General features: G+C 39.3%; 1 protein-coding gene across 7 annotated transcripts in view; it reads right to left on the minus strand.

Moving 5' to 3' along the window:
• The window catches only part of SULF2 (sulfatase 2), a 170,464-nt gene that overhangs the window by 40,663 nt on the left and 106,965 nt on the right, over positions 1-22,836 (minus strand). For all 7 annotated transcript variants that reach the window (XM_075438982.1, XM_075438980.1, XM_075438977.1 and 4 more), the window contains 3 exons: positions 21,189-21,428; positions 5,371-5,522; positions 1,721-1,890 (listed from right to left, as the gene is read on the minus strand). In XM_075438982.1, coding sequence (XP_075295097.1) covers positions 1,721-1,890; positions 5,371-5,522; positions 21,189-21,428 — 562 coding nt within the window. The remainder of the gene's footprint in view (positions 1-1,720; positions 1,891-5,370; positions 5,523-21,188; positions 21,429-22,836) is intronic.

The following is a 22,836-nucleotide window of genomic DNA, read 5'->3' on the forward strand; positions in this document are numbered from 1 at the left end:
TGATGCACTTTCTGCATTTTTACATTTAATCTTAAACCCGGGTCAATGAAAACCCTTACAGATTATTATTTAGTGCCTGTAAAATAGTTTAGAATAAGGTGGGCAGTTTCTTTGCACAAGACGTACATAAAATCCTATTTTATACTCATATCCAAAAGAAAAACACAGTTCCTTGATCTACTAGGATAATTTGTTTCTTTACAAACAAAACTTCTTGCCACAAAGTGACACCTCCTGTGTAATTGTTATCATTGTAAGAAAAGTCACCTACAATTAAAAATAGTTTTGTGTGACTACTTTATAATTAAGAACATAAATCCAATTTGTGTGAAAAATAAAATATAAATTATGAGCAAAAGAATAATAGATGTAGTTTATATCTTTCATTGCTGACCTTCCACAAATCCTTCTACTCTTTTTCATTCGACTAGCTTAATTAAACTGCTACAGAAAGTTGCTTGATAAATGATTATCATCTCTGAGATATAAATGCCTTCCAACGAAACTTCTAATATGACTGAGGTCAATACCGGGTATAAGCTACGAGAAGCTGCTCATTCGTCATTTCTGTAATTTTCATTTCAAAGAAAATAAATGAGCACAAGATGGCAAACAAACACAAAATACTGCATTGCTCTAGATCTAGGACACAGCTGCTCTTTGGTAGCACATCACAAAATAATGTAATATATAATTCTAAGTTACGCAATACCTAGACAATAGAACTAAGGAAGCTTTTTCTCTCAGACTCTATTTTAAATAAAGTGAAGAAGCTCTAATGTATTTCACTGGACTTTGGACTAGTCCCGAGCAGCTTCAGCTACCATTTGATTATTTCCATCAGTTCCCAGTTCCTTCATAAATCCAAAATAAACCAGAATTCCCCGTAAAAAAAAAAAAGTTAAAAAGGGCACATAGGAAGAAAGTTACAAAATGTTGAACATCAATGAAAGCACGAAGCTAGTAAACAGAAAAATACTGGAATGCTTTCAGTTGTGCCAGAAGGTGACTTGGGAGAACCATTCCTTTTATCACCATGTGAGGAGATGCCTGTAATGGAGGATTACAGAGCTGGACCTATAAAATGACTCTGTGCTATAAACAAGAACCATCTCATCAGGGAGCTTATGAACATGTTAACTCAGGAACTGGGTGATACTGTTTTTGGGACCCATTCAAGACATTGCACTGGGTCATGTACAGACATAGCAGCTCATTCAGAAACAGCTTGTCTAATTTGGTGCTGCAGGCCTGTATCTCCTTTCTTTCTGTATATGAAACAGGAGTAATACAAGTAATTGCATATGATGTGATTTTTGGCAATACCCATAAAATAGTACAGTTTATACATAGGGACAGGGAGATAGTTTCTTCCCCAGAAAAGATTACAGTCCAAGAACCAGATTTTGACCCCCCTGCTCAAAATAACGCAGTGCTTTGCTTTCCAAATAGGCTTTAACAATGCCCAACGAATGCAACATTAATCTTCCCATTTATCTCAGTGCGCTACAATTCTGAGTTCTAGGTGCAGTAACCATTCTCAAGATACTTGTACTAGTCTGAAGAGATGTTAAAAAACCCCCCAAACCTCAAAACTATTCTTACATATTTGCGACAAACTTACGCCCAGTGTATTATAAAGCAACCACTGTTCCCCCAGAGATACCCATGACTTCCGTACTCCTGAACCTGGAAATGAAAGGGTTTTATTTTTCCTTACATGTGTTGTGAGGCATTAGGAAAGAGATGTGAGTACTGAGGGGCTGAATCTTCAGGGCCATGAGGAGCAGCATGGCTTATAACCATCAGTACAGGCCTGTGAGGATACATCTTCTTTGAGATTCTGAAGAAGGTAATACTGTCATTGGTAATCAGGTCAGTTAGATAATCCTGCAAGTAGAAGTAAAAGTATAATGACATACTTGAAAAATAATTTCAAGTTGAGGGGCGAGATAGGAATAGGAGATCTGAGGTATCATAAACAACAGGAAAAAAGAAGCTACTTCACTCAGGATGGGAGGAGAAGGGAGTAAGTTACAGATGTTAAAACTTCAAAAACTAAACCCAAATCATTCTTTCTTTGCTGCCCAGAAATATGCAAAGCAACAGCTTCCTCTCAGAAATGAATGACATTAAAGAAGATCAAATAGCACTCTTTCTTCCCAGAGTATGTAATTACATTATGAAGACCATAACACTAAATATAGTGACCAGGTATTAATAAAAAACATTAGAAAATTACAGGTCAATTTCTTTGCTTTTTGGTCTCTATATCTTCAAGGTGTATACACCAACCTTGCACCATAACAGTGCTTTGAAAATCTAAACAGCTTGCTGTTCATTTTTCGTAACCTCCCTCTGAACCAGAAGTCACTAAAGCTAGATGATGCCGGGCTAATCGGACCAAAAATTTCATCCAATATTACAGAGACAGTGACAATCTGCTAGACATATAGCTCTATCAAATCAATTGCTGAGAATTCAGAAAACTTCCTTTGGAAGATATGGGCTATCTTTCTATTTTCTAAGAAGTATCATTATGATTCTTATAACTGCTGAAGCTATATGGACTAAAGACAGTAATTTTAATGACAAGCTAGGTTCTCTCTTTAGGCTGCACCACAGGAAATGCTGCATATACCAACACCCCTCAAACATGAGTAGAATATGAAATTGCATCTTTAAAAAACAAAATAATAACTGTCATGTCACAGCTGAACCTAAAATGAGACATAACATCTGCCTCTGCTCAAGTGAACCAATACAAGGTGTGGATTGCATCTCCCTTTAAGTACTTCTAAGTCCTTTTAAGTTCTGTTCATGGTTCAGACACTTGCTCGTCTTTACCAATGCCAGCATGGTTGATCTGAGAAGTCAGCTTATCATTCATCAAAAATCAGCCTTTTTCATTGACCGAACTTACTTTCCCCAAGTTATTTCCTGTGTATCCCAGAACAAGGCTGGTAAAGTCTCCATTTGGAACTTTATACGGTGGTCCCAACATGAGGCATGTCTGTTATGGAACTGCCATGATTATGACTGTTATTGATAGAATATTTTCACTCACAAAAACTGGTGTAAATAGGCATAATTCCACCCAAGTTAACTGAAGGACCTCCATTCATAAGCATATGCAGGGGAATGCAGAATGTACAGTAAGCCAGACCAAAGCAAAACTGACTTCTGAACATACTTACTATACCCGAGACCATACTCATAGCTGAAAATACTGGAGTGCTCTCAAAAACGCCCTGACAGTTATCTAAAATGTGCCTGCTCTTTAACCTGGTCAGTCACTTTCTTCACCATGCTACTCATCTTTCATTTAGCCATTACAAAAGCATAGTTTTCAAACTCCATTTTGAAGATGAAGGTTTTCACCTGATCGAAGTGAAAATTATTCAAATTTAACATTGCAAAACCAGTGTTTGTCAGGCCACAACACCAAACAGAAACATTTTCCTTTTTTTTTAAAAGCTTCAGGTTGCAGAGGTTGTAATAGACTGTGCAAATGCATACAAAACTAAAAATTCATCAAAAAAAGTTGACAGAAACTGAAAAAGAAAAATCAAAGTAAAATATATCCTGTTATAAAATTGGAAATAATTTGCAAGGATTTCATTTTCACAGGATAAGTGTTCGGCAGTCGCTTTGGAGGACAGAATCAGTAGTGGTTTTTTCTAGTTTTCCACTGGCACATAATTAACATGAACAATGTCAAATAGATAGGGCTAAAAAATAATCTGATTATATTGTTCATTGCTGGAAAATTAAGTTTCCAGCAACAAAAATGGCAGGAAAGAAAGAGAAGCAGTCTTGTATTTCAGCTTCTGTTTGTTCATTTGTAATCCAGTGTTAGCATGCTGTTGCTCTGCACACTGTCATCTGTTTATTACCATAGCTGTGTATTGTGCAAGAATATGAAGATTATCAAAACATTTATATCTTCATCAGACTTTTTTTTAATTTATTACCAAACTTGGTAAGAAAAACAAAACCAAATGAAAACTGAAACATTTTCAAGTATTGCATAGACAAAACTGAGCTGAGGATACTGGAACATAAAGTTCCCCGCTGGCTTCTTGGTACAATAGGGAACAGTGCCCTGTGAAATCACTTGCCTGACATTGTTCCACATAAGATACGTTTCCATCATAACATTTTTGGTACATGGCTGTAAAGATTAGCTCTCTCATTCTTCATAGATCAGAAGGGAAATAAAAGACAAATAATTCTGTACACCAGTTGCCCCTTCCCCTTAGCAGCTGGTGATAGAAAAGGAAACCCAAGAAGCCTGTTTAAACTTCACTTTCAACACATAGTACCTTCAATTAAAAATGGCAAACAGGGGAGGGGAAGGGCGGAAATCACACAGACATCAACCTTTTAGAGGAAAAACTGCGAACACACTGCTAAAGAAACACCAATATAGAGGCAGGAATTCCGCTCAACAAGAGAAAGGGAACCAAATCCCTGTTCAACAAATACACCTTGCAAATCCCTCCAGAGTGAGGTAACTTCACAAGTTATACAACTACAGCAATTTATGGATAAATTTATTTATCATCATACTTCAGAGACAATTCAGGCCATTTTAGGAATCAGAAAAGCTGAATCCTTTGGAACATTAACCATTTTGGCTGAAATAAACATATTCCTGACTGCAACAGGTAACTATTTGAGCTGTAACATGTGCTAGATGAGGAAAAAAATGATACTGCATTTGACAATGACTATCAAGCATTTTAGTAAGTTTGGCCAGGGTATAACATCCTTGCAAGCACATTAGGAACCATATGCACCTGTACCAATGCATGGAGATACGGCTTTAATAGTTAAATTCTCCACCCATTCAGAATTATTGTAAGATATATCAAGATATTATGAACTCTTCATCATGCTGTGGCTGTGAAACAAGTTCCTTAGACTAACATAAAAAGATAGGTCTAGCTGGAGGGAACTGGATTCTTATCTCGTCTACGCTTGTGTAACTGCACTGCAGACAGTGCTATACCAGGGGAATAGATGATAATCAGACTTAGCATACAATAATTAAAATACAAAGCACAGAAATAGTTCCTATGCAGCTTTTAAATCCATTTTTACATCTTCAGCTCATACTACATAGTACAGTCTCAGGATGTTTTGTTTGTTTCCATTGCTGCTAACAACGTTTCAGTAACATGACCCTCCCAGAATGGAAGATAACAAAAAGTCCAAACACAATGCCTCTTGGGTTGTAGCTAATGTTACACAGAGCAGCTTTCAAGTATGAAAAGAATTCTTTAGTTAGACTAAAACCATAAAGCACAGCTTTCTTGCAGTCATGTCCAAATGTTAAAAAAATAGAAATAAATCAATAGGACATACCCTGGAGTAGTCATATCCGTGCTTCTCCTTCACTCCATTTCTACAGAGCGTGTAGTTGTAAAACCGAGAATTTTTAAGTAATCCAACCCACTCTTTCCAACCAGGAGGCACATAGGAGCCATTGTATTCATTAAGGTACTTCCCAAAGAAAGCTAGGGGCGGAGAAAGCAGAAGCATAGTAAGCAGGCGTAACAAACACTCCAAAGACACCATATTTAATCATATTCTTTCCATTCTGCCTCTTCTGAGAGAAGCTTTGTTTTCTTCATTCCAACACATTTAAGATAAGTTCTGTTGGCCTGTGTTTATTTCAGAGCTCCATAATACAGATCTTTTGATTTACAACCTGACTACATATGAGAGAAACTGGACCACAATTACCATTATATTGTCTTTAGTGCCTGATACATTTAGAGTCAGATGAACAAAACAGAGAATGCTTAAAATAGTGCCAGCTGCTGCATTATCTCATCCTACTCTGAATCACCCAATTTAGCTACATTTTTCATTTTGGTTACACCCTCTTAAGCCATCTTCACCTAAGGAACTGGCAGCAGCAGTGAAGTCACTATTAGGAGCCTGGCTTGTGAGAAATGATGACAAATGAGGACCCCAAATACGATGAGATTTTAAACTTGCTGCATAGAAGAAATGAAGCAGCAGGCTGTTTGGCAGAGCAAGTGCAGAATGAGTACAAGGATTCTCACAGAACACAGGGCAAGCATTTAAACCATGCTCCCAGAACAGCTATGTATATGCTAGCCTTGCTCTGTAAGCCACAAATGAACACACGTGAACTATTTTTCAGGAAATGGTTAAGCAAAATCAAAAGCATTTGTTTTTTATGAGAACACCACAAATTCTCTAAAGTACACGATGTACCCCAATGATGCTTTCACACTATTCCAGTAAAAAATTAAATAATTTAAAGGAACATCTTTTTCATTATTAGTTTATACATTATATCATCACTGTGCAATTACAGGACAAATTATACTGGAAGACTCCATTTGTCTAGCTAGTTCTTTTAAAACTTCAAGGCAAAATTCTGCCCTTGGGTCTGCAGGCTGCATTGCAATTCAGCATCCGACTTTTCACGATCAGAGCTCAGATCTCGATTTTTCAATGGTCTGGCAATACTAGTTAGCATTACCACAGTGACGAGCACAAAGATCTTTACACTTGTTCCACTTGCCATTACAAATACTTTTAATCCAGAAGCACATAGTATCTGCAGCTTCTCACGCTGGCTGTTGATCAGTGAACATCTGTGCTTCTACATGGACAATGGAATATCTATGATTCTGTTCCTAGATTAAACCTCACCTCTTAATCTAGAGGATTTGAGCACATAATTCACAGCTCCCACATTCTTAAATATTTTTAGGCTTGCAGCCTACAGTGTCTGATACTGCATCTTCTTGTACTTGTATAAACACAAGGGGCAATACTGTGGTTAGAGTAGAACAGATTTTCACTGCAAAGAGGGCTAGCCCCATTGAAGTCAATGGATTTACGTCTATTTGTAGTAAGCTGAGTATCTGTCCAAAAGATAGACAGAAATAGTGATACAAAACAGTATGTGAGAGGGTTACATATCATTACTTGATAGTGCTTTTTTTTTCTAAAAAATGGGAAGTATGACGTTAGCAACAAAATAATATAGTGGAATAGAATTAAATAAATTTACAGAGAGTAAATACATTATGCACTGAATGTCCATAAGATCCAACTCAAAGTGCTTAGGCAGAATGCAAAAGCATATTTGGAATCATCCTCCTCAACAAATTTCAATGTATCCAATTAATGTGTAAGGTGAGCCAAGAGAAAGTGAATGTTTGAAAGAGATGAAAGCATTGACAAAATTAAGATCTACATCACAGAAGATGAATACATCTATTAGGACAGAATTAATAAATTCCTTAAAATGACACTGTGCTTTCAAAGTATTTTGCAAAAGCAGGTAAGGTGTTATGCTATTTTACAGACGAGCCACCTACAAAAGGGTTAGGTGACCAATAAGCACTGTGCAGAAAAGAGTTTATTTCACTGTCCTAAACTACCTCATGACGTCTTCTTTAACCAAGCGAAGTAAACAAGTAGCAATGAACAAAGCAAAATCTACACCACAGTAGGTGAAAACTATCACATTACTCAGGGATCATTTTTATACAGTATATAGAATCACAGAATAGTAGGGGTTGGAAGGGACCTCTGTGGGTCATCTAGTCCAACCCCCCTGCTGAAGCAGGGTCACCTACAGTAGGCTGCACAGGATCTTGTCCAGGCGGGTCTTGAATATCTCCAGAGAAGGAGACTCCACAACCTCCCTGGGCAGCCTGTGCCAGTGCTCCGTCACCCTCAGAGGGAAGAAGTTCTTCCTCATGTTCAGACGGAACTTCCTGTGCTTCAGTTTGTGCCCATTGCCCCTTGTCCTGTCACTGGGCACCACTGAAAAGAGCTTGGCCCCATCCTCCTGACACCCACCCTTCAGATATTTGTAGGCATTTATAAGGTCCCCTCGCAGCCTTCTCTTCTTCAGGCTGAACAAGCCCAGTTCCCTCAACCTCTCCTCGTAGGGGAGATGCTCCAGTCCCCTCACCATCCTCGTAGCCCTCCGCTGGACTCTCTCCAGTAGCTCTTCATCTTTCTTGAACTGGGGAGCCCAGAACTGGACACAGTACTCCAGATGAGGCCTCACCAGGGCAGTGTAGAGGGGAAGGAGAACCTCCCTTGTCCTGCTGGCCACACTCTTCTTGATGCACCCCAGGATCCCATTGGCTTTCTTGGCAGCCAGGGCACACTGCTGGCTCATGGTTAACCTGTCGTCCACCAGGACACCCAGGTCCCTCTCCACAGAGCTGCTCTCCAGCAGGTCCACCCCAAGCCTGTACTGGTGCATGAGGTTGCTCCTCCCCAGGTGCAGGACCCTGCACTTGCCTTTGTTGAACCTCATCAGGTTCCTCTCTGCCCAGCTTTCCAGCCTATCCAGGTCACGCTGAATGGCAGCACAGCCTTCTGGTGTATCTACCACACCTCCCAGTTTGGTGTCGTCAGCAAACTTGCTGAGGGTACATTCTAACTCTTCATCCAGGTCGTTGATGAAGAAGTTAAACAAGACTGGGCCCAGTACTGACCCCTGAGGGACACCACTTGTTACCAGCCTCCAACTAGACTCAGCACCGCTGATGACAACCCTCTGAGTTCTGCCATTCAGCCAGTTCTCTATCCACTTCACCCACCACTCATCCAGCCCACACTTCCTCAGCTTCCCTAGGAGGACATCATGGGAGACTGTGTCGAAAGCCTTGCTGAAGTCAAGGTAGACAACATCCACGGCTCTCCCTTCGTCTACCCAGCCAGTCATGTCATCGTAGAAAGCTATCAGATTGGTCAGGCATGATTTCCCCTTGGTGAATCCATGCTGACTACTCCTGATAACCTTCTTTTCTTCCACTTGCTTCATGATGGCCTCCAGGATAAGCTGCTCCATCACCTTACCCGGGATGGAGGTGAGGCTGACTGGCCTGTAGTTCCCTGGGTCCTCCTTCTTGCCCTTTTTGAAGATTGGAGTGACATTGGCCTTTCTCCAGTCCTCGGGCACCTCTCCTGTCCTCCAGGACCTCTCAAAGATGATGGAGAGTGGCTCAGCAATGACATCCGCCAGCTCCCTCAGCACTCGTGGGTGCATTCCATCGGGGCCCATGGATTTGTGGACATCCAGATCACTTAAGCGATCCCTCACACAGTCCTCCTCGACCAAGGGAAAGTCGTCCTCTTTGTAGGCTTCTTCTCTTACCTCCGGGGCCTGGGATTCCTGAGGGCCAGTCTTAGCACTGAAGACTGAAGCAAAGAAGGCATTCAGTAGCTCTGCCTTCTCCGCATCCTCCGTCACCAGGACACCCGCCTCATTCAGCAGCGGCCCCACGTTGTCCCTAGCCTTCCTTTTGCTGCTGATGTAGTTGAAGAAGCCCTTCTTGTTGTTTTTGACATCCCTTGCCAGCTTCAATTCCAGGTGAGCCTTGGTCTTCCTCGTCGCATCCCTGCATGCTCTCACCACGTTTCTGTACTCTTCCCAAGTGGCCTGTCCCTCTTTCCACATTCCATGGACCTTTCTCTTCTGCCTGATCTCCGCTAGAAGCTCCTTGTTTAACCATGCAGGTCTCCTGCCTCCTTTGCTAAATTTCTTTCTCAAGGGGATGCATTGCTCCTGTGCATGGAAGAAGTGTTGTTTAAAGAGCGACCAGCACTCATGGACCCCCCTGCCTTCGAGAGCCCTGGCCCACGGGATTCCTCCCAGTAGCTCCTTGAAGAGGGCAAAGTCAGCCCTCCTGAGGTCCAGGATTTTGATCCTGCTTATCGCCCTGCTTCCTCCACGCAGGATCCTGAACTCAACCATTTCATGGTCACTGCAGCCGAGCCTACCTCCAACCTTCACATCCTCCACCAGTCCCTCCTTGTTTGTTAACACGAGGTCCAGCAGCACGCCTTTCCTTGTTGGTTCCTCCACCACTTGCATCAGAAAGTTATCATCGATATACATCGATATACACTTTCAAATCATTATGCTTTTTTAACTTCTCATTTTTAAAGAATAAAATGCAACACACAGCGGTTATGGGTAATTAAACAACACAGATGTACATTTGTTGTTCTCCTAGCAGCCAAGGAACACAGGATTGAAACACTGACCACTGCCTACAGTCGCAGGTATGCACAAGGCAGTCCAAAGCCTTTTGTCCTCTGTTCAACATACAGAGATATATTTCGCATTTCTGCTGACAGGAACCAATCCATTCCTAAAACCTTTGGCTGAGCCAGCTGAAGAACTCAGGAAAGAGGCATTCTGTAAAGAATTACTTCATTGTTCTTCTGCAGCGGCATTAAAGGGAAGTCTGGCGGAAGTTCCTTCCAGCACCTTTTGCACACCCCCCATTGTACATTCAGGATGTCTTTATAATCTTTCATGGATGTCAAAAGGCTTTAAATAATTTTCTCTGCTGTTTCAAATCTTCCATGTCACGTGTTTTTCTTTTCCTCCTCCTTCTCAGCCATTTAAAGGATTGTTATTTCAAAACTTTTAAACATCACTCCTCTGGAGTACAAAGTACTGGGTTACAATAAAGCTCTCTTGATACTGGAGAAATATTTTGATTTTGGATTCTAAAGATTCTCTCTAACACAATTTTTCCCCTCATCAGATTAGTTCACCACCAGAAACAGCTGCTCACTAGAGTACATATGCCTTTGGTACATCCAATTTCAAATCACTCCAAGATTGCGGTACTAAACCCTCACAGGTTTGATACACTCAGCCATGTTCCTATATCTAGTCTATGAAAGGATCATTAAAAAACATTCAAGTGGCTGTTTTTAATAAATCCATTAAGAATGTGATTTTCCTTTGCTTTAAATATTATACAACATAGTTTCTCCTATGACTACATAAAACAGGATATGCAAGAATTGAGTCCTTTGTACACTGTTACCACTTCCGCAGGGGTTCATAACCTTCTAAGGTTCTTTTCTCAGAGTCTTGCCCTTCGATGATAAGCACCTGGAAAATTCTTTGGTACAGAGGGGAATTTTTACAAGAGGTATTGTTTTTTAAAGTTTTCCTGTAAGGAAAAAAAAAAATTGCACACGAAAGAATTTTGCCTGTGCTATCAATTAATACAAAGGTCTGCTCTGAATGTAACACAAAAGCAGACATATCCAGGCCACACTTCATTGCTTAAAAAGCAGATCTAGCATATTGTCAAACGTAGTGTAAAAGCACAATCAAAAGAACGGACTTCAAGGCATCATTTACCATCACCAGAAATGTTCAATATAGTTCTATCATCTTTCTGTATCATCTACCAAATTCTGCAAGTTTGTTAGGGTTTTTTTCCCTTTTTTTAAACACTAATTCATTTCCTAACGCCTACCTAAAAACACTTCACACAGCCAAAATGCATCTACAAAGGATATTCACAAAATTTTGCTTTAAATTGAAAACAAAGATAATTCAGGATGCACCAATAGAATACGCAAGTGATCATTCACCCCTTTTTATTCTATACAGACTGCCCAACATTGGGAGTTGGCTATAACAGACCTTTTTCAGCTCTCAAACTAGAAACAGGAACGCACTGGAAATCAACAGAGATTCACCAGTGTAAAACTGCCAGACCAGATTTAGACACAGAATTCCAGTCTTTCATTGTCTCCTTGATTTGGCAGCTCTGATTCTGACCATAGTTAGTCGTCTGTTTAGACACAGTTTTGTTAGCTTCTGGCCAGGATCACCTATCCATTTTGCTAATAACCTGCTTAACAGTATGATCATAGCATTTATCGTCATTTTAAATAAAGAAAGAAGGAAATCAAGACAGGAATGTATGAGAGAAGCACTGATAACAACTTCCTGACAGTTATACATTACATTCTGTTGGGGAAGCAGTGAAAGATAAAACACTCACAACACATAAAGTCAAGTCAGGTTATGCACTAGAAAAATATACTCTGTGGAGCAACGTTAGCCTGGCTTCGGGGGGACTTAATAACCTTTTCACCTGCAAGGAGATTACTGAAGAGACAATGCCAGGCTCTTCATGGTGGTGTATGGCAGGAGGACAAGAACGCAGCAACATAGATTGAAACAGGTGAGGTTCAGCCTGGATGTAAAAAAAAGCTTTTTCACAGAGAGTCAAAGAATGAAATAGGTTCCTCAGAAACACTGTGCAATTCTAATCCTTGGTGGTTTTCAAGACTAGACTGGATAAAGCCCTCAGTGACATGGCCTGGGGTAGGCTTTGAGCAGGTGGTGGAAGAGAGACCTCCTGAGGTCCCTTCAAACCTGAATTAGCCTATGATCCCATGAGGGACTAGGTGACTTATGAGGCCCATCTTCAGTTGAAATCCAGGATTCGTGGACTTTAGAATTCAGGAATGTATTTGTAAATATTCATACTCATAAAAAATACTGAAGCTAGAAAAAAGTAAAATTCAGCTTTTTGTTAATCCTGGAAAGTAAGCTCAGTATTTACACTACACCTCCCTTGTCCTGGAGTTTTCTCTTCACATCCTTCACACTAGTCAGCTGTATCCACCTATTAGCACCCCATTAAATTGCACTTACCGCCATGACTGTGAAGTTCAACTCATGTTTTAAGCTATTAACCCTCTACATATGTTGTGTGTTAAGTACTTTAAAGACCTATTTAAAGCACTGGTTTTCTGACATTTTTTAACAGCCAACTTTCCAGGTGTTAACTTGGGTTTTTAGCTGCGATTCTTAGTTACTCATAGGGATTTGTTTATCTCTCCAAAATCTTTTACTTCTGCATCTGATACCAGTTTTCCCCAGCTCAAAGTTGAACAATTAGCTACATTTGAGCAATCCCTTAGCTTTGGACTAGGAGAAGGGGAAGCATTTCTGATCTTCTTTCTGCTACATATCTAGTAAAAATTACTTTCAGTACTTCTTGTCCTTTAAGAGACAATCAGAGGAAAGCAGATGAGAAAGCACTCTCAGCATGGTTAAGTATGCATGTAACAAGCAGTAAGCCCAAAGGTCAAGTCAGCTTTGCATTCACAACACAGCCAAATATACTCTTAAACTGACAATGTACGATGAGATAAACCCAGTGAAATTAATGGATTTACAGTGGAACTATGGGGGTTCTGAGATAAAAGCCTGTCATTTAGTATTAAAATTAGTTCTATGGGAAAGATTTTTTAAGACACATCAGTTCTCACTAGGTATCAAAATAACTGACAAGGTTTTCCAAAAATAAGTAACTCCCAAGTGCTGAAGTTACCTGAACAAAACAGTCCCAGCTGGCACCTTTAGGGACAACAGGAAATATGACACCACTGCAAAGATTAGAAGATACAACATCAGTATTAATACCTCAGTAACTGCAGTAAATCTAATGGGTTGCATAAAACTTACAGCAAGTTCCTAAATGTTAGAGAATTTTTAAGGGGGAAAAGAGAGGCTTAAAACCACATTTTGTCTCTGATCCCTTTAGTTCCATCAGTTTCAGGATGCTAAGGGAGACTGGGCTCCGGATATTTTTTTGCTCTTTCTTTTGTATGTCTGCATCAGTCCTATGAATACCCTGAAGTACTTAACCAGCCAGACTAAGAAGTACAGGTGTATACGCACACATTTTACTTCAATCTACTGCATGTGATGGCCTAATTGTTCTCTAACCTATAGTACACTGATAGCACAACATTTTCTTAAAGATCACATGCTCCATCCACCGTCACAGGGACATAAAAAGAGTAATACTAAAGGCAAGAGCCTTTGCATGCACAGCTTTTCTCTGTAACTGGAATAAAAATTATCATTACAATTCACGAAACATAATAGTTGTAAAAATCGTCTTGTACAGTGACTGGTAATCACTGCAGTTAGAACAGCCTACAGGCTTTCTTGTTATGCCAGGAGCTAGTCTGATATCCAGCAAGACAAAGGCAATGCACGGTAATCTTTATGACACCTTTGTTTCTCTTCCTGAATTTGCATCGCACATTCCTCAGTTGCAGCCAAGGATCAGTGCCAAGCTCTATTCAATGAACCAGGGGAACTGGCTGAAGGGGAGCAGATGAAGCCAAATAAAACAAAAGGGCTCAAACCAAGTATTCTGAAATGGTCAACAAGGAATCAAACTGAAAAATGCTGATGGTGAGCCAAGTCTTGCTTGTCCTTCTCAGGTGAGCAAATTCCCAATGGCACTGGGGCCAAAGCCCTCTTTCATTAATGTCTATGGCACAGCTTACAAAAGCTGAGACACAACTAGAATTGTCAGGCATAAATACCTTTCTGAACATCCCTCTCACACACACCCTCCGAAAGTTAAAGGAAAAAAAAACCCAGAAATGGCAGTCTTCATATGATCAAATTATATTACAATACAGGACACGATGACTTAGTGTCGCAACAGCATCATTTCCTATACTGGGCAGCGCAAGAGAAAGCAGGAGTGCTGGCTGGCTATGTGGTTTAGAACACTACTCTACTACACAGCTCACTATCACTAGCCAGTCTGCTCATATGCCTCAGTGGCCAATCCTGACCATTCAAACTTTCCACAAAATGTTTCCCAACATCAAAACCACCAAAACAATGACAGATTTTATTAACAATTTACCATGGGTATCACTCCCCCTTTTTATGAGTCACGGTCACAGAAGAATATTAACCTTTAGATTTATACTCATCACACGCAACATTTCCTCCTCCACACATAAAAACCAAAAACCTCCCCAACAGTGGGCTGTCAGGCCTATTTTAATAATGAGCAGTCTAAGCAAAAGCTTATCTTGCTTAATGCTGAATCTTTACTAAAACACCAAAGTCTGCCCCATGCTGTTTGGGCCATCTCCAAAAGAATTTCATCAAGAGCCATTTTGTCTATAGGATTTGAAGAAAACCCACTTACCAGGTTTCAGGGACCTAGTGAGATATGCTCTGCAAGAAGAAATATTTGCTGTATTTTAACTAAGCTGGTTTTTCCATCTAGCAATAAACTTTGAAGAACACTACTAAAAGCATTAGTTCATAAGTAAAAACAACAAAGTCTTACCGAATCCAATTAGGAGAAAGGTCCAATCCTGGTTCAACGTAACCACAGAATTCCTTTCAATAAGACATTCACTGAATGAGAAGAAATCTCGGTTCTACGGTAGTTTATTGTCTGTATGTTTACCTTTTACTTTTGACAAAAAAAATTTATTTGACACTACTTATTTTAAAATAACCAGTCAGTTTCTTACAGTCCTGAAATGCACCCATCTCAAAAACATACAGATGGGGGGTGTGTGTATATATACGCACAAGGATAGGAAGTGCTATTATCTCCAACTTGGAAGATGAAACAAAGGTCTCAGGACACTACTTGTGCTCCTAAAACATACAAAAAGACATGAGGATGTTCCAGTTCCAAGAAACTGGAGTTCAACTTCCAGAAACTGGATTTAGAATCTATCTGTAAAGGTTATACTGTAGACACCGGCCAGTCTTTGAAATCATTGCTGTCCTCCTACACACTTTATTAAAAAGTGGCATACATCTTATTGTTCTATCTTTGAACTCCCATGTCACTAAGCTTTTCCAATGCCCACTAAATTGTGTATCGCTGCTGCACAGGCCAAGTATATACCCACGTGGGCCACACAGTACACTCACATCTTTGGGCATCTAGGAAGAACAGCTTCGGAAAGCTGTATTCAGTAAATTACATTACTAAGTTAAATTTGATGATTTTGAAAACCTTCTGCAAGAAAACCAGCACTCTAGAAAAACAAAGAAAAAAGAATGCATGAAGATATCACAAAGACTTAAATTGCTAGCTGGATAAACAAAAAAAGGTCTTAAACTGGAGTGAGGAGGAGACAACCTCTTCTCATTTTTGGCTGATAAGCTACCTAATATTGAACACAAATGGCACTGGAAGATGAAAAACTTAGTAAGTCAATACGTTCTTTTAAGTACTGCCATCCTGAAAGATCTACACTAAGAAAGATTTTAAAATATTTATCACAGAAGTGTATATATTACTTTCTTCAGGATAGTTAAAATGTGCATTAAATAACACAAAGCTACACTCTGAATCTAGGAGATGAAACAGTAGCTGTATAGATAAGCTTCACTTCTACAGCCTCTGTGTAATCCTCACAGGACTGCAGCTCTACTTCCTGTGTTCTCACTTTAAGTTACTATACATTGTAATAAGTTTGAAGTCAGACTATTGATGCTTAGAACTCAATTCATAGAAACGGGGAAAAGACACATGCATGTTTGACTTGAAACCAACTTATAGTATCAAACTGAAGTCAGAACTGGGAGGAAAAAAAGAGTCTTTAACACATGAGGCAGGAAATCCAGAACTGTCTTTTGTTTGAAAATGTCACTCTCCAGAATATTTGCAGGATATTCCAGCTCAGTAATTCACTGCCATGGACCAAGCCTGCCAGAAGCAGTAACATGTATGGAGTCAGTGGATTTGGGCTATATATCAGGACTCTTCTTACATCCTTTCCCTCATAGCTCCTTGGTTTCCTTTTCCAGTAACAGCTATCATGATATAGCCCCTATGCTGAACCTTCTTCACACGACTTGCAAGTCCAATAGTCTCAAACCATCTAACAGATACAATTTGACAGACCTTGCTACGATAATATTTCTATACAGAGACCAAAAGATCTCAGGCAACTACCCAGCCTTCAAGATAAATAATTCAGAAACACGATACCCAGTTTTGAAAAGTCACCTAGGTGTCTTGGAGGTGAATATCGTAACACTTCAGTTCATAATCACGCAAATCACTTCTAAAAATTAAGTCTGACTCTTAAATAACTCGGTTATTATTTTTTAAATAGCCTTCAGTTCTTCATCAGCTGCAGAAGCTATCTGTCCTGCATATAGGATGTTACTCTGACCTGGATAACCCGTTTTCTTTATATGCATGTAACATGACAGAGAAGAAGTGCAGCATGATGTAGTGGCTAGGGCACTGGAATGTGAAGCAAAACTTGAATCTCTTCTTAATGTTGCTCTTCACCTGCACGTGACCTCGTAGAAAGTACTTCACTATTCTGCCTCTGCTTCTGTCTACCCTTTGATTCTTTAGGTCATCAATTATTCCCTAGCAAGCAATTGTACATTGAGATCAACTTCAGTTGAGTTTTTAAGTATTTCTGTAATAAAAAAAAGCAATCAGCAACTATTGTGGAGAGCAAATTCTACAGCAGGAAACTGATAATCTGAGAATTTTTCTTCCTGGCATGTATCTAGATATTAAAATCTGGTCACATATTTCTCAGGTTCATTCCTCCTTTAATAAACATTGACTAATAGCTCTTCTCTTTCTTACAATTTAATGTTAAAAACACTTTAAAACGTCAAAGGCTCAGACAGTGAAGTGGAAAAATAATTATTTGAATGCAGTCAGCCACTGTACCTTCTTAGTCTAATATTAATGGGAGGAAATGGAAGATTTTCACTGAATTTTAATGAATTCATTAATTAATTATTGTAAAGCCCCACGACAGTGTTAAGAATGATTATTGGTTTTATTCCCAAGAAATTTTTTATGATGGCAGAGATGGACCTCCCACAACAACTTTTCTCTAGGTTCAAAATACACAACTGGTGCAAAACGACATTTATTACTTCTTTGCACAATTCAAGTATGGATTTACCATCAGAGTGAGATACTGGAATATTACCACACAAGAATTAGCTTTTTCCTTTGATAATAGGTTCATTTAACTGAACAGGGTTAGCTGTACTATTGGGTACTGCTCAACAGGAACAAGGATGGTAAGTTAGCCAAAAGGTGTACTGCATTTGCTGCATACTGAGCCGCACTAAGCCCTAACATGAATTAATAGAACTCTCTCAGAAGATCCACTGAAGCATAAGTGTCCTTCTGCCAGGCTGAATTTGGCCCATCATCCCTAATTCTGTTGAATTTAATAAGGTAAACACATCTTTTCATTTCCTGACTGCAGATAAGGCTGGCAAAATATTCTGGAATCAGTCACCAATTTTAAGACCTACTCTTTCAGACAGCCCGGCAAATGGAATAGAGAAGCTTTTCTCATTAAGTAATGTCTAAGGAAAAGTTTAAATCTGTAGTCCAATAAAACATCTTGGTATTTGTTGCTGCAGGAGCCAAGCATGCAACAATGCATCATGGATTTTAAGAGCTGACTCGCAGAGAGAGATGTGTATGTTCACAGAAAGCAGAACCTTTTTTCTGTAAATGTTTACACAGGGACCTTTGGCAGATAAATTCTCTGACATTCAGAAATGTTTGCCACAGGATCTCTTTGTTTCTCTTCCATTCTAATCACCTTCTGTTCCAAGCTAAAGTACTAGCAACCAACATTTTAAGCTAGTGATGATTCAGTTGTTGCTTATACTGACCTTTCTAAAGATTAATTCATCAATTGACTTCATTTGTTTACATAAATTGTCCTTCTTGCCTAATTTCCTACGATACATAATAGGACAACGATGTGAGAAGCTCTTCAAAGTAGGACTGATTGCTTAATATACTGAGATTGGGAGGTTGTTGTCTACATGTAGTGGCTATGTAACAAGAACACAGCCTTTCAGTCACTATTCACGGCACTGACATTTTTTAGATTGTGAGACAGGTGAATGCAGAGGAAGACATACCTGTAACACCTACTGTCTCAATGGCTTTCACTGTAGAAGGAAAACTCGTCCTTTGCATTGTCATGATATTTAACTGATCCACATAGAGTGACAGTGAGCCCTATGCATGACGGTCAAAATCCTGACTGTTAAAGCCAAAGACAGAACTTCCCTTGAGCTAACCAGTTCCTTTCATCTCTATTCTGCCAAGTCCAGTGCCTAACAAAGTTGGCCAAACTTTTTAAGGTGCCAAAGTTGAAAAATACAACACCGACAACCAAGGCTGAAACTGAGAAACAATTATAGGAAAGTTGCACGTTTTCCATCTCCTCTCATATTTTTCACTTGCAACTCAGTGCAAAAAAAAAGCCTGCGCCGCACTGCTCCCTCCTGCCTGCATACCACCAGCAGATTTCCGAAAGGTGTCTGCAGCAGCACAAGTCTGTATAGATCCAAACCACAAATGCCACCACCACAGGGAAAACACTACAACACAAAGAATGGTCCCCAGCAGAATCATTTTTTGCAACAGCACAAAACACAGGGAGATCACAACGAATAGATGAGAGGGCAAGGAGATGTGAAACGAGCAGCAGAAAAGAAAAACAGTGGGAGTAGGAGAGTACAATTTCTTCCTTTACGTTTAAACAAAAGAGAAAAGAGAAAACACAAGGAGAAGACGTTGCTTATGAATTAAGAAAAAAACCAAACTCCCTTTCAAAACAATAGCTTTCTCACTCCAAGGTTGTGAATTTAAATATAAAAGCAAGCCTCAAAAGGCTTTATTCTTCATGGCCTCCTTTTCTTCTTCACAAAAAAAAAAATAAAGGGGGATCAAGAAGCTAAACTGTATGCTTGCAGGGCAAATCAGTAATACCACGGACCTCAAAAAATAATTTTAAAAACCCTACAAATGAACTCCTGTGCTTTCCAGATCTTACATTGTTCACTGCAGTCATGTTCAGGAGGACTCCCCATTTCGGAGAAACTGTATTCATAATCTCCAAAATACGTTCCTTACCAGGTTACTTTTGAAGCTTGAGAAACTGAGTGAACAAGGTTCTAATGTACAATTTCCAGCTGTTTCTGAAGCAGGTAGATCTGATCAGATCTTTGGAAAGAAAAAGGTACGTAATACCTTCTTACTACTGACATCCTTCATAGTGGATAACTCAAGAATTTAACAGGAGATCAGAAATAAACACCAGCCTCCAGTGATGGCAATTTCCATTTAAATTTGTATAACAGCAGATCACATTTAACTACATGAATGCAGATCTCATTTGTACCTGAAGATTGGTTTGTACCTGTAAAAGTGCTATTTCCGTGTGTTCCAATAAATTTAGTCTGCAAATTAGGAGGAAGACTGAAAATGTAGTATAGATTCATTGAGATCTTGGGTCTGAATTTAAATATTACGTTAGTGTAAAAATATAGGAAATATGAATACCAGGACACTTGCAATAGCTACGCAAGTTAGTAGAAATTGCAGGTGCTCAAAATATAGTAACTAAACATAAAAATTATTACAATAGACAAACATCAGTAAACACAAAATAAATAATCTATTAAGAATAAAACATTAACTTTGGTGTGGTATTCATATGCTCATCGGTATTAGTGCCAGGAATGATAAATGGAGGGAAACAGCAACCATTTCATAAGGTATGTGCACTTCCTCTAATTTATTTCTTCCCAGATTAATTCAGGTCTTTATTTTAGAAAAACAAAACAAGGAAATTACCTATTTGTTTTAAGACCAAGCAGCAATAACATGTAAAACTCACAAGAAAATCATGATCTTGTTACAGTTATTTTTCAAGATTTATACTAGTTTCCAGAAGCCTCAAATACTATAAATTCAAATAAAAAATCCATACTATCAATAATTACTATATACCATAGTATATATACACTATAAATAACACAAACAGAACCAGGTTTACGCCTGTTTCTCATCATGACAAAAGGCATTAGCAAGAAAAGTGACACAACCACTGTAACAGCCAAGGACATACATCCCACACCTGAAGAATACAAGAAGGAAATAGGTGTGAAACATGTGCTACTTATTTTCTGAAATCCTTTCTATAGTATATTTATTCCTAAAGAGCATTGCCTGCAAAGAGGATCATTTGTTTCTCAGGAGTACATTTGATCTTCCCAATTATTCCTCCGTCGTTATTTACCCTAAACACCTTTCTGGAAATGGATTGTCTAGAGAAACCAATCCAGCTGATACCTCTGCCCCAAAGCACAGAAGGAGCAGTCCCTTCTTTCGTATTCTTAGCTTGATTAATTATGTTTTATGAAATAATCCAATCACTAATTCCTTTCCACAACATCTTTCTTGTCTGTTCTGTGTACTTCAGGTAATTGCAGGCCATATTCTACACATGCTAGGTCTTCGGTTCAAGCACGCACATTATTTTAGCCTTCCCAGCTTCTGAAAAAAGTATTTTTCTTTCTTTCTTTTTTTTTTTTTTTAATTTCCTCAAGTAAAAGTACAAGGAAGCTAAACCTACACACAAGATTGAAGCTCTGGCATTCTGCACCGCTGCAGTCCATTATGAGAACAAATTAAAATATTATATACATTAGCCTCTGTACTAATCAGTCTAAGAAAGCTTTCTGATGGATGCAGCCTTGATCTTACCTGTCCTGTATCCTGTGTTGTTGAGGTACACTGCAAACGTACGTATTTCATGCTGAGCCTGCCATGACGGAGAGGAACAGTTCTCATTGTTAGTGTAAGTGTTGTGGTTGTGGACGTACTTGCCCGTAAGAATAGAGGAGCGAGATGGGCAGCACATGGGTGTTGTCACAAAGGCATTGATGAAATGAGCACCTCCGTGTTCCATGATCCGCCTTGTTTTATTCATCACTTGCATAGAGCCTGGAAAAAGAAAATCATCTCAGAATTATTTTCTTGTTTCAGTCAGAAGAGCTAACCGAGAGCTCATGTGTTTCATCAGAGACAAGAATGAAGCATGGGTAGTAAGGCTACTGTAACCTCACAGTGAACCCAAATCCAAAGAGATTATTCTACTCTCTCTAGTGAAGTGCTCCCACTGCTTTAAGAAGGGTCAAACACCAAATCCCACTGTTTTATGAAGGACCAAATCCTACGTTAAGATCTGACTTCAACTTGTTGACATAGATCATAATGGTTTTTTAATCTCTCTCTCTCTAAGATCAAGATTTACCACTGTAACTATCTGCACCATCTGTGCAGCCTTCCTGGAGCCACTGTTCCAGTAGCTGAAGGCAAGAACCAGCATGAATTAAACTGAGACAACGTGACCTGAGGATGCAATTCACTTTGTGCAGCAACCTCAACCAAAGTTTGCACGCTCTTTAAGCATTATTTAATCCTTGGTTTCAGAAGATACCTAATGCACTGCCTTTTGTGCCAACCTACTGCAAAACAGAACCATCAAGGCTGGAAGGGACCGTCTGGAGATTATTTAGTCCAAACCCCTACTCCAGTAGGGTCTGCTAGAGTTGTTCTCTAGATAGAATGCTCTTTTCCCTAATGTGAGGTATTAGCAGGTATTGATTTCTGTAACTTTCACTGAAGCAAAGACAAAGTAAAGCCACCATAATAATTTCCATAACCAGCCTGTTGAGTTCTATCTATCCACTTGATCCATTTTGATAATAGTGTTACCTGAAACTCCCTAAATTTTCTTAGGACTTGGTTCTGCAGAATCAGATTTTTAGATGACTGCTTGGGACAGATAAAACCATGTAGTTTATAACCACCACCTAAAAACAAAGAAGTTTAACTGACAGGGACTTGGATGAATTGGGGTAACGAGAGTAAAAGTCTATTTTGCCAACAATTACTGAAAGCCACAATGCTGCCAAATGGCTGTTCTGTTTCCTGTTTAAGACAAGGTTTGGACAAAGACTGGATCTTTACTATAGACATCCACCTAGCTAAATACAAGTTGTTCTCACACACAGAAACACGAAGGATCAGAAGAAAAAAGACATCTAGTTTTCCTCGTCTATCAGTGTCTGATAGTTAAAACTGCATCAGAGTGAGTTATACTTCATCTAGGAAGAATTTCCATTTTTCAAAGAACTTGAATGGTACCTGTCATCAGCATAACCTTGCAAAGGAGAGTAAACCTTTCCATTACCAACCCTCCCTTCCTGTTATGGGCAGGGAAAGCCAATAGCCAACATGGAGATGAAGGTATGTGTTCATGCTGGAGTAGAGTTGGGCTAATGTACCCAAGATTGAGTTGGATTAATAGTTCAGCTTTAATCAATGCATTCTGCAACCACCTGGTACA

The sequence above is a fragment of the Opisthocomus hoazin genome, chromosome 18 (assembly GCF_030867145.1).
Source record: "Opisthocomus hoazin isolate bOpiHoa1 chromosome 18, bOpiHoa1.hap1, whole genome shotgun sequence".
Lineage (NCBI taxonomy): Eukaryota > Metazoa > Chordata > Aves > Opisthocomiformes > Opisthocomidae > Opisthocomus > Opisthocomus hoazin.